The sequence below is a fragment of the Neopsephotus bourkii genome, unplaced genomic scaffold, assembly GCF_033783945.1.
Source record: "Neopsephotus bourkii isolate Nb327-2 ecotype Australia unplaced genomic scaffold, CSIRO-AGI_Nbou_v1 NB_286, whole genome shotgun sequence".
In the NCBI taxonomy this organism is placed as follows: domain Eukaryota; kingdom Metazoa; phylum Chordata; class Aves; order Psittaciformes; family Psittacidae; genus Neopsephotus; species Neopsephotus bourkii.
In genome coordinates, this window is record NW_026900795.1 from 94,595 (window position 1) to 107,743 (window position 13,149).

Below are 13,149 nucleotides of genomic sequence, written 5' to 3' on the forward strand. Positions count from 1 at the left end.
AGGGTAAAGCCAGAACACTTGATGCCTAGTGCAAATCTCCTTTTGTAATGAGGCCCTCAGTGAAATCTGACATGCATTACAAGGATTTAAATGGGGGATTGAGAAGTTTGGTGTACTTGTTCAGCCCCTCAGGGAAGGCCTAAAATCCTGCTATATCCTCCACACAAAAGGACTTAACATGTCACCTAGAAGCACAAAGACAAATTTCTTTATCAGGAGTGTGTACTTCATCCACTGACATGGAACATAATCACTGCATGTGAGCATGGCTTGATGGGGCAAGGTGCAAGGGGCTTTCTGATCTGTAACTATCCTAGTGGGCTGCTCTTTCCTGGAATAAAGGCAGTCCCTAACATACAGAAGGAAGTTGATCTTTTCAACATCTGTGAAAGAAAGTCGTTATCAGTCCTGTCAGGTAGAAAGTGGACTATCGGAGAAGACAACCCAGCAAGCACACGCGTAAACATAGGTTTTACCCTTCTTTCAATTTGGATGAGACAATTTAAATACAGTAAAACACTGAGGCTTTTACTAAAACATTATCTAAATATTCTTTGGCAACTTAAATGCAAACCTGCTCACCCTATTTCCTAAAGTCCACCCTGCTCTTCACAGGTAAATTAAACTTTCTTTCTGGAGAGGTCATCTCTACACAGGAAGAAGCAAAATGATTCACCTATTATTAATATTTTGTGGGTTATTTTCACCAACAAAAGGTCCATTTGCTCCCATTTCATAGAGCACTATGATTCTTCAAGCCTTTGAGCCACTGTGAGATGGGAAGATAAAAGATGGACTACCCACTCGTAAATATGCTGCAGTGTCCAATTTTCATCTGATTTGATGTGGGTAGAGCCACCATCATGAATGGAATAATGCCAACTTGAACAAAATATAGAGTGGTTCTGTCATATCTGCCACTTAGATTTAGATAAATATTCAAACCTTAGGTATCTAAATGTTATGTAGGAAGGTAGCATAGGACTGGAGATCAGTTGGGTCTGTGGGTCTGGTCCTATACAGCTGCGCAGTAAGCACTACATGTAGAGACTGTGTTTTTTTCTTTTCATATCCAAAATATTTTGGTTGTTTTGTAACTGCATATAGAATTAGCAATAGAGGTAGAGAAGGAGAAACCAGGGGCATCACCAGTCCTTGCCAGGGCACTGATTCATAAGGTGACATTCTCAGATAACTCTAGGGAGTAGCCTACCCCTTTTGGCACCATGGTCCCTATTGTTTATGTATACCTAATCTGGAGTCCTATTTCCTCCTAAATGCTAATCACATGATAGGACTAATTCTTATTTTTTATCTCAAAACTGATTTAATTGAATAAATATAAACCCAAGTAAAGCCTGCTGTGCATCTCAGCCAAAAAGGGAAGCGAGGCCCCTGAAAGGCTCAATGTGGTTCAAAGAAATGTTAGGATCAATTGGAGCAGTAATGTTTCTGCACCATAAAAAGATACCCAAATAAAACTCATATTATTTCAAAGGCGCTTTTTGGCTCTCATGCATTTCAATATGATTATTTCTACTAAGCAGATTAATGGCCAAATGTTATATGAAACGGTGTTCACCACTTCAGTAGTGGCTAAGAAGGAGATGTATTTTCCTGCCATCGTCATAACTGTTAGCTTGCTATTGGCTTACTCCACAAACTTCTAATGCAGCGCTCTCTCCTTCCTTCCCATCAGAAGAGAAGATTTCTCTCTTCCCCTTCCCTGCCAGTATTCTCTGAGTAAGGTCCAAACATATGACCCTGGAGCCCTCACGCAGCCCTGCACTACCAAGGGAATCCATTGTGTCAATGAATTGTTGAAACACTGCAAAAAGGAGAAGAAAATCCAGCAGCAGTGCTAGCAGGTGCCTTACTGAGGCTCAGACTGAAAACAGAAGTTACCAGATTTTCCAGTCATCTCCAGGCTCTTCTCTTGAGTGACAACTTCAAAATAAAGACAGCACAGGAATACTATATTCGGCAACTCTAAAACATGATGGGCCAAATCTGGATTTAGGCAGAGACTCAGTTGTCACTAAAAGGTTTCACATAATTTTTAATTCTGAGGTTATTTAGGATACCCCAAGCAATGTAAAACATACATTAAAGTGGTAGAGCTCGACTGAGATAAATTAATTTGCATTAATTTACATTCCTATCATGTTCTCAGGTTAAAGTGCCACTGGTGTAAATGAGTCAACAAGTGGCTGTCAACAGCAACCTGTACAAAACGAGAGCTTGTAGGAAATACGAAGAGGGTGTAATAGAGGAGCCACATGCAAAAAGGATGGAAGTGGAAGCAAGGAAAACAACTCATAGGAGGAATGAGGTAAACTGAATCTCCATTTTGATGGAATGCTGGTTTTTTGTCCCCATGATGCTTCCTCTGTGGCACATTAATTGCATGTTAGCTGCAGAACAGCAAACCACAGAACTGGTGCAGGCTTTGTAATAAGATATCCATTACTGAACCAATTTGCAACAGGTGTGTAATGCACACCACTCTTATGCGATAGATTATTCTGACCAAGTGGATCTGACGTTGGCTTGATTGATGTTACACAAATCTTGCTAAAGTAGAAAAATTCTCACTCAGATACCTTACATTCAAATGCAACTCAACTTCTAATTCACTGTTACATGTATTTTCAACTGTATCTGAACTTTACAAGGCTGTTCAAATTATCAGACCTCTCTGTTTTGTGTGCAGGACCAGAAGAACATCACTATAATGAAACGTACCTGGGCTTGGGCACTCGTTCATCAGGAACTGGTGTCCATGTTGAGTCTGGAGACTTTTGTTCTTTGAATCTCCCAGTAAATACATTGGCAATGTCAAGCATGTCATAGGCACAGACTGCAGAGCCAGGGATGCTGCAAAGTGACATTTCCCATAAATTGTTACTGATTCTGCAGTTACGCATAAGATATTGAGTGAAAAAATGCTATATAGAAGACTTCCTGTCAGAGGCTACTTAATCCTGAACTCTGTAACCTCTGAGCATTGACAGGAAAAGCCAGCCCCACGGAAAAACCTGAAATATACCAATCATCAGAGAGCTCCTTCTAGAACAATATGTTGCAAAGCCTCTACAGTAAGAAGCAATTGTAATAATCCTGAAGAAAGGGAAGAATCTGTGAGACTCTGGGTAACACTGACAATGCATATGGAGTAACAGCCAGTCTCATTCAGAGCCCATTATCTGAAAATTCAAGTTCTTGTAAGTTGCAACATCTTTTGGCATTAATTCTCACAGTCCCTGTCATGGCTCCACTGCAGAAAGCTCAGAAGTTGGTGCTGATCAAACTGGGAGAATACTGCAATGTACCACTGACCTGGCATTTACATGTTATTACTTCATCCTCCCACAGCCTGATCTCCAAGTTTTCCCAGAAGAAAGGAGTTAATTATGCTCAAGAATCTGCTGAACTCAATGAGGTATAAAGAGCTTACAGAAGCAAATTCAATTTTATTTTTAGATCATAAAGTTGTAAATTTCAGCTTTTTGATTATTTGCATGCAAATCCCTAAACCTAATGATTTCCTTACCTACATACTTTCTAAAAGGCTCAGGGGTTCCCCATGGTCAGTTACTTGGAAGCATGAACTATTCATTTACCCACCTTTCATTTTTTTAACACAAACTACTACATTTATGTCTGACATTCATTGCTTGATTTTATCATGTAAATAGCATCAACCCAGCTAGCTGAGGCTTTCAATCTTGCTTTTAGCTAGTAGGTTACCAAAGAAAAATTGTAGGAACTATAATACTGCTACAGAGAATAAAATTAAATTCATAAAGGGATATAAATTGATAATAAAATAACTGTTTAAATATTAAAAGGTTTCAAAATGATTATTACTGAAGAAAACAAGAAGCAGGGAGACAGTATTAGTCTTACTTTGATCTCCACAGATTGTGTTTTTTTATGGAAGGGAGCTTCAAAGCTCTATATTAATGTGATACTATGCAGGAGGAGTTTTAAACAGAGGCAGCCACATGTATGTTGATGTAAGAGTTGGTGAAGTATCTATTTGGCCACACATAGAACCTCTCCCTAAAAGACACCTCGAGCTAAAAGACCCACTCCAGCTAGAAGATTTTGCACTTTGTTGAATTAAGCCCTAAAGAAAAAAAACAACCTAAAGTCTTGAGGAGTGCTGTAAAGAACTAAAAGCTCTGAGCACGGCGCTCAACCCATAACTACACAGTGACTACATGGAGTCACTGTGCTCAACCCTTAACCACACAGAGAAGACTGCAACAACTTTCATTCTTGAGGATGGCATTTCGTAGGTCCACATTGTGGTAATGCCAAAAGGATGGAGTATTGTGGCTCACAGCCAAGCCATCGCCCAGCTGCTGGACTACAACCTGTCACCAGCTCCTGTCCTGAGTGACTTTAGATTAGACCGGGGAACCTCTTCCAGCTCACCCTAAGAGGAAACTTTGTTCCAATGATCAAAGATATTTGTTGTGGCTTTTCCTCACCAGGGGAGGAATGAAAGAGATCTGTCTATTGTGAGAGGCAGGTTTGTTAATGGGGTGCCTCCAAACCTATGCACCTTTCTGTCATCTTCAATATCTAACAAAAAATGGACCCTATAAAATAGTAGCTTGATTTTAACACCAAGTACTTAGATATTAAACACGGGGAAAACTACTATTCATGACACATTACAGGAAATACTATCAGAATGGGAGGACAATCTCAGTTTTGAGATAATCTTAAGACACAACCTATTTTCTGATGCTGAATCTCTGTTCATTCACTTGGTTTTATTAAGCTAGTGTGCATAAAAAGAGATCATCCTAATTTAATTCTGTATTCCCTATTGGTGGCATAAGTATTCCACTGCAGTTCCTAGTGTTTTGATGTCAAAAGCAGCAATTATGCATTACAGGCCTGGGCTTACTCTCACATGAAGTCAGTTCTGTGCATGACCTCACTGAGGTCAGGCTTGAAAAGACATGGTGAGTGTACAGCAAAACCAGATGAATTTCAGCAATAAAGTTCCCCTTTCAGCTACTATTTTTTTAACTTCTCTGGGAGACCTCGATAATTAGATACAGTTACTCTCCTAATAACTTCTGGAGAAACATGTTATAATGTGCAGTGGTAATAAATTCTTCACAGATGAACTGATGCTTTTGGAAAACCACACAAACAATGAAATTCAGATGTTCTGGGGACCCTCTGCCCCAGCCAGCAGGACGGTTTAGGTTCTTGGCTCTCCCAGGAGAAAATTTAAGAACCTGTAGGGATACATGAAATAAAGGGAACGAGTACTAATGTGGCTTTGGGGGTTAGATGTAAACAACACAGGACCAGTCCTCTCTTTGTGGGAAAAACAATAATCATATTTTCTCTTTGGAATAACATTCTGCAAAACTTCTTGGTGGCTGGTTTGAATTAGTCCCATGTATAAGAAAGTGTGACCAAGGAACATGTCCAGATAGTAAATGGCTGAAAGCTGCTCTAAGTTATCAGATACAAAATGCAGGAAGCAATACAAGGATATCTTAAAATGAAACATGAACTACTGGTATGAACATGGTAAATAATAATTACATTGTACGAGCAATCACTTTTTGTACCTTCATAAAGTAAAAAGAAACTGCAGTGAAAAGCAAAACATGAAGTAGAAGGTAAAAGGTTATTGTCCTTATTACCTATTATATGGAGTGGAGAAGGTTGCTAAAACAACAGCCCGACCATTGAAATGGATAACATCTGTAACTGCCTGGAGTATGTTAAAGTAAAAGTGTGAATCGCCAGGAACTGAGCAGTTCAAACGAGCCTTGAGAAAGGAAGTCCACTGTTTTTCCAGCACTCTCTGAGATCCTCCCATGTCATTTTTGCAAACCTGAGCCACCCTTGGGAAAACTACCTAGAAGGAGTAGAGCAAAAATAATGGAGAAAATTAAATGCTTGTTTGAACTAAGGATTTTGTTGGAATTCTGTTTTTACACCAAGGTGCTTAATTTAATCCCACGTTTCCATAATCTGTGACAAATAAGAAACAGAGAAAAATTAAGCTTTGGAACAGTGTGCTATAAAAGATAAGGCTGTAGCATTTACTATACAGCCATAAATCCTTCAGGAGATCTGTCCTCAACCCATATAAAATTAATTTCCATACCAACTGCTTAGCTTTCTATTTCCCCAAACAAAAGCACATTTTATATTCACAATCCCTGCAACCCACGCTGCCTGTTCTGACTCTTGTGTTTTCAGCACTTAAAACCTATGCAGATCTTGCTGGGCTTTTATTCCTACCTTCCACCTTTGTGACCTTGGTCAGCTCTTCCAACTGCTTAGTCAGAAAGCTATTATGAAATTAGCAAAAATGCAGAAAGTGTTTAATTATTCTTTGCAGAATGGCAGAGCACAGAATGCCTGCCCCTGTTTATTCAGCACTCAAATTCAGATTTCTTAAAGAATAATATCTCCCTGCTTTGGAGTTTGTTTTCACCAATTCCCTACTAAATTGAACTACCTACATTTGCCTTGTTCTTTTTATGATTTGAGAAAAGAGACTCCAGTATACAACATCACTGTAAGAAACCACCCTGCTTCTTTTCAAGACAGTAGAATGTTTCACTCCAACCAACCTTTTGGCTTAAGCGATAGGAATCTTCTCAAAATGATGACCTTGTCATCATGATTTATGGTTCTCATTTCAAGGTCACTCCTAACAGCATTGGTCCAAGAATAGCATATGTTTTGTTCCTCCTGAATCTGACAAAGTCATTCAAGGCAATATATTTGCCCTTACCTTTCCCATGCTGTTGTATTCCACTGCTATTTCTCGGAAGAAGAAGTAAATGTAATTGCCATAGTCCACTGCCTGGACAAAGTATGGTTCTAGGAAAAAAACCAAGACATCCTATTTAGGCACCGTGCACAGCATGTAGCATGCAAAGAGAAGCCGAATACGTTCACGCTAAACACCCAAAGGTGAAATGCTTGCTCAAGCTTGCTCAGATTTCAGAACTAGCAACATCACCACTGCAGAAGAATCACTGTCTGAGGAGAGGAGATCTGGGGAGAAGTCTGTGCCAACACCACTGCAAGGTAGTTAAAGTGTTTGCCACTAATATGTCTGCCCTGCGTGGAAGTATGAGGAAAGGTAAAGAGGCAATACACGTAGCGGTATGCCTGACGGGTCCAAGCAGTGCTCTTCATGGCTGTGTGTGGAGGGAAAAACAAACCATGTAACTGCTTCTGCCCACACATAACTGTAGTAGCAAGCAAAGAGGGACTAAGTCAACACCTGGCAAAACATTTCTGCATGCAGAAAAAGTCTTCAAACTATAACTTTGCTCACTGTTAAAATCGTTCCAAATGGTAACTGTTTGTAACGCCTACATGAAGCTAAACAGCACCGTTCTTAACAATGAGGGCATTTAGAGCACAGATATTGCCTAATTCAGTGGCAGCTGTTACAGTCCCTAAGAACCATAAAAGAAAGGCTTTGTGCAATATTCCCATAATTTTATTTTCATTGATGAATCTTAATGTTACAGGACAAACCCTCCATGCTTCATGAAGCCTTGACTGTTACCTAACACACTCCTGGGGGAAAGAATATTTTCTAACACAAGTTCAAGCACACCTAGATCTGCAAGTTCCAACCTTTACATCCAACAGCTGTAAACTGATGGATTTCAGCTTGGAAAGATGCTGGAATATATATTGTGATCTACCATGCTCACAGTTTCTGTCAAGTGCAGTAACTTGGGGTCAGGAGAAGAAGGAAAAAGACAAACAGAAAGCGGTGGTGAAATTAAATGACAAAGAGGTCTGTCAGGAATACAAGACTCTCATCAGAGATGCTGCTCATTTTGTTTTGTTTGTTTATCTACCTTTCAACCACTTTGAGTCATGCTTAACTGTCCGCAGAGTTGGGCTGTCTCCAAGACTCCGGTATATGACTGCATCTATTGCAAGGAAGTCGGTCACTGTGGCAGAATACAGCTTTCCCTCTGGGGATGAAAGAAAGAAGAAACAAGAGGGGAGGTGCATGAGAAATAACATAATTAGTTTCTCTCATCAGTCAAATGAGATGGGGCAAACAATATCATCACAATCTTCTTAGGAACATGAAGGGAAAAAATTCAGCTAGGTAAAGGGGACTGAGCACTGAACAAGCATGTCACCAATTTTCAAAACTGTCACATCAGAAGCATGCTGTGGGAGAAGAAACCTTATGGGGTAATTTTTCTCCAGCTTAGGTAAGTCATATCCTGTCCAGTTTCCTTGCACATGCCTCCGGTTCAATGCTCATAAATTCTGCCTATGTTTGTGAGCAAAACAAATATGGGGAAACTGTGACAGAACTGTTTTAACTGAGAGGGCAAGCCAGACAGGTCTTACAGACTGCAGCTAATTGACACTTATGCAAATTTCTCCCTTTGAGAGCACTCTTCCTCTGCCAAAGATCACTAGCAAAAAATCAAACAGCATGCACAGAGCCCAGGCGAAACAGGGATACAAAGAGATGGAGGAGGATTGCCTATCTATGTTTCTTTTCTAAAATGTGTTTTAGGCGTTTTCTGCATGAATTATGCATTCCTCTCTGTTAAATAACCGAAGAGCAAGCAATGAAAAGGACAACAAAAAAAAAAAATGCAAACCTATGAGGAGGTAAAAGCATTAGTTCCAACATTTTTAAATTACATTTGTTATCAGTTTGTGGGTCATGGTAACCGTACAGGGCTGTTTTCATGTGTGAGACACACTCTGGAACATGATGTATGGTAGAAGCACAAACATTGCAGCATGAGAACACAACTCTGTTGTGTCTACATAAAAATCAGAATGGCCTCCATTTCATTTGACAGAGATTATGTTGCATGCTGGGCCTTGAAGTCACCAGATGGAGGACATATCCAGCAGAAAGCACAGAGGCTGCTATTGGTCAAGATCTCCTCATTGCACTTAAAGACAATGTTTTATTTCAGCTCAAGATTTAAAAATCAGACTCTTTTTTATTAGCAAGACTGTACTCTGAGCCTCCATATTTCCCATCATTATTTGGCTATTTAAAAATGGACTTCTCTTAGCAAAACAGAAAAAAATAATCACAAAATAAAAAAGCAGATAGTAAAAATGATTTTAAAACAGAATAAAAAGCTGAATTGTTTAGATATGGATGTCTGAACTCATATTAATACAATCACACTTTTTTTATTTCCTGCTAAGTTCATGAAGACCATGTGACCAATTATAATTTGCTCATATCAGCTGTAATAGCTACGGGCCACAAGAAGAGCCATATTCATGTAAGTGCACCCAACAGACTCGGATAAGCTGGATCAGTGCCCTAAACTGCTCTGAAAATGCTTTTCACTGCACTCCAAAAAGTTACCATGAGTATTAACATGCATTGCATATAAAATGGTGATTTCTCCTGAAATTAGCAGATTTAGATTTACACAGTATATTCCAAAAGAATGTATTTGAACAGTATCACATTTATTCTGAATCATCATGAAAGAGCATGATCATTTCTATAAATGTATTTTTTATTTTTAAATACTGCGAGGACTTCTTCAGTGACAGACTGGGAGTCATCTTACTAAACTTCAGCTACATGTAAAGTAAATTAGTCATAAACGTTTCCTTGGCCAGTACTGTGAGAAGTGCTCTTCTGAAATGTCGTTCAGACTGCCCTAAAGATAGGAAATCTGAGACACATGGGATAAATCTTTCCCTGAAGGTGTCTCTCTCTTTCCATGGTTTATGAATTACCTGCTGCAAACAGAGAATTTCTACTTTATGTTCTTTTGACTGCAATTAAGAAACTACATACTACCACCATCATCATCACTATTTTGAAGCAAAAGCACCCATTTATTTACACTTTAAAGAGTAAAAATGAAAAAAAAATTGCAACCTGCTATAAAATCTCTCATTTCTGAGGCAGATGTCACACCTCAAAAGTAGTGCTTACTACAGCTCTTCAGCCACAGATTAAATTGAGAATGGATGAAATACTTGCACACTCTTAAATCTTCAGAGGAACAGATAAAGTATTACCATGTGAGCACCCAAGCTCTGCTTTCTAGTATCACACCTGCTGAAGAGGACTGACATTATCATGTCTGACTTTGGTATTATCTTTACAACCTACTTTACAGGCAAATCTAACAAAAGATCAGCATGGTTTACACTAAGGGAAGTTCAACAAAGAAACAATTTAATCCAGAATTCATGAAAAGAGGTAAAAAAATACCACACAATCAACAGCCTGAATCAACTCCATTAATAATCGCTCACTTTTCTTAACTATTGTAGTAGAAATCAGAGTTAACTGTATTCTGCTGCATGCAGCATAATTCATCATTAATCAACACATTTCTCTTCATGTCTGCAACAGCCAGTAACACCACACTGAGATGTTTTCTGCTTTAAAATCACCTTCCCCCTCCTCTTAGATCTAGAAAAGGGTACATCACAGCATGTTACATAACTTCCTTTTATTACGAAGTTTAACTTAAGCTTAGAGTTGTTAAAATGCACGTCATAGAATAATAGAATGGTTAGGGTTGGAAAAGACATTAAGATCATTTAGTTCCAACCCCCTGCCATGTGCAGGAACACCTCACACTAAACCATATCACCCAAGACTACGTCCAACCTGGCCTTGAACACCACCAGGGATGGAGCATTCACAACTTCCTCAGGCAACGCATTCCAGTGCCTCACCATACTCAGAGTTAGGGTTGGAAAGGACCTTAAAATCATCTAATTCCAAGCCCCCTTCCATGTCCCGCTCACCTCTCATTAAAATTCACATAAACCTTGACTTTCCTTGACTTCTGCAGAAGCTGGATGCAGCCAGAAATGGTGCCTCATGCTGGTCTGGTATAATATTATCACAAATACAGGAAATATTGAAGTATTGAATAAGGAAACTGAGGCTTTGGGCAGTGTTCATGATAGTGAAGTTAATACCAGAGAAGGTGAGGCTTCTGGGCTAGTGATTTCCTTACACCACTTATTTTTAGTCACTATTCACTCCCTTTGCCACTTCTTAGATTTTCACATTCTGTTCTCAAGGGTTATGCCCAGCCTGGGCTGCAGGACAGAAAGCAAAATGTTTATCTCTGTCACTTTACCTGCAAACAACGCAACGTTGGCATGCTTTGCATCATAGGGGCACCTGGCCATCCCACTGAATTCATCTCCTAGAACTTCCAGGGTATCCATCTGAAAAATGAAAGGAAGCTCCTTAGAGAGAGAAAAAACTTCTTACCCAGGATGAGGCTTGTGACAGTGTTTCTTCTTTTCTGGGCAGGGAGGAAGGTGCTTTCTCTAACTATGCACCTACTACGAGTTAAAAACCTGACAAAAGTCATGCTGATAAAATCAATCTGAAAAAAGTGCATGCAGTAAATCAGGCATTCTTTCAGATCTGATCACTCTTACCCCAACAATTTTTACAAAAGTCTTCAGTCTGTATTTTATCCATACACAATCTTCCTGTTGAACTGTAGCAGGCTATGTGGCCTGTGGTTCTGGCAAGGATTCAAAATTTATCCTCAACAGTGATCCAACAGAAGCACTCTTATCCACAGAAAAGACTGCAAGCCACAGCAGTCAGAAGAAACAACACTAGGACAATTATCTGTGTGCGCATTTTTCTCCCTAAAGTCCAGAGATCCTTCTGCTCTAGTCTCAACAGTGGTGCTCTCTTTCTTGATTTGCATACTCAGAAGGATGCTCTTGAAGTCTAACTCTATCAGTTGAGTCTGTGTAACAGAGAAATCCTCTTACCATTAGGCAAGAATTAATCTGTGCAGGAACTGTAAAATCTGAAGTTTAAGTGTAACTCCTGGGAAAGAAATTCACCCTGAGCGCTGATAATCATACAAATGTACAGGTCAACTTTACACTAAGTTCAAGAGAGTTGTGAGCTATGGGGGAAAGATACAGCTCTTACTTCTTTAAGATCCTTACACTATCATATTTTGGGAGTAAGAATCTTTCTAGTATATTCAAGTAACTTCAGCAGCTCATACTGTATAAACCACATACAATACAAATTCACAGAGCATGAAAAATAACCCTCCTGGCACCATCAACTTTTAGCTTGCATGTTATAGCACCCAAGTCCTCCAGTGATCACCATTTGTTTTCTCTCATGTACCCTTCCTGTCAGAACCCACTCTGAAAGGAACTCTGTTTATTCAAGGGCCATCCACACATCCATTGGCAGGGTGGAGGAACAGCCCTGTTTTCTGCTTGGCACAACTTTAGTTCTCTATATACACTGCAGAAATACATGGAGGAAAAGCCAGGACAGGTACTGGAGAGACCTCCAGCTGACTCCAAGAAGTACCACTATCCAGCCTCTGCAGCTGAGCAGCAGGTGAAGCAGTGTGCAGAGGCCATGCGTCACAGTGAATGAGACATCTGCAGTAAGGGTAAGGAGGGCCATTTATATTCCTCCCATTAGGATGCCAATGAAATAGCTGTATTAAAAGACACCTTTCTTACAAGTGGTCTGGCTGAGCTTTGTCAGTTCCACTAACAGCATTAAAACCTAAAATATTACAAACTGTGCTGGAAGACTAAAGACAGAATTGAGATGAAGAAGCTTCATTACATGCTAGGAGCAGGAAGCAAGAAAACAAGAAATGACGGTTAACAAAGTAGCTATCTGCACCACACAATTAGCATGACACAGGCTTGTGTTTTTATTCAAATTTGATTCTTCCTTCACAGATGGAAAGAAAAGACCATTCTGAACTTCAGTGTTTCCTACAACTAGCCATCACAGTAGCTAAACAAGGTAAAGCAGCACTGCAGAAAAAGCAAGGAAGAGAAGCAGTCACAGCGAACACCAATAAGGAAGTCGATTTCCTGGATGTTAATGTTTTTACTCTGGTTTGGTTTTTTTCTTACAGTAATTCTGAGCCCAGTGAAATGAATGAGAATTGTTCTGTTACTTTATCAGAAACAGCACTATCAAAGCTGAATTTTCTTTTTCCTAAAGAAGGATGAGAAATGACCTGTGGGATGTAGCACTGCCTGGAAAAGCAGAGTCTGTATATTAAAAGAGCCTAAATAAATTCATTTCAAAGTTACTTCAGAGACATACACTGTTGGGGGTAATATCAGATTATACTG

At 39.5% G+C, this 13,149-nt stretch overlaps 1 protein-coding gene across 8 annotated transcripts in view; it reads right to left on the minus strand.

Annotated features, from left to right (window-relative positions):
- The window catches only part of SEMA6A (semaphorin 6A), a 114,546-nt gene that overhangs the window by 39,551 nt on the left and 61,846 nt on the right, over window positions 1-13,149 (minus strand). For all 8 annotated transcript variants that reach the window (XM_061347076.1, XM_061347075.1, XM_061347073.1 and 5 more), the window contains 5 exons: window positions 11,136-11,226; window positions 7,878-7,997; window positions 6,788-6,876; window positions 5,682-5,899; window positions 2,746-2,877 (listed from right to left, as the gene is read on the minus strand). In XM_061347076.1, the coding sequence (XP_061203060.1) occupies window positions 2,746-2,877; window positions 5,682-5,899; window positions 6,788-6,876; window positions 7,878-7,997; window positions 11,136-11,226 (650 nt within the window). The remainder of the gene's footprint in view (window positions 1-2,745; window positions 2,878-5,681; window positions 5,900-6,787; window positions 6,877-7,877; window positions 7,998-11,135; window positions 11,227-13,149) is intronic.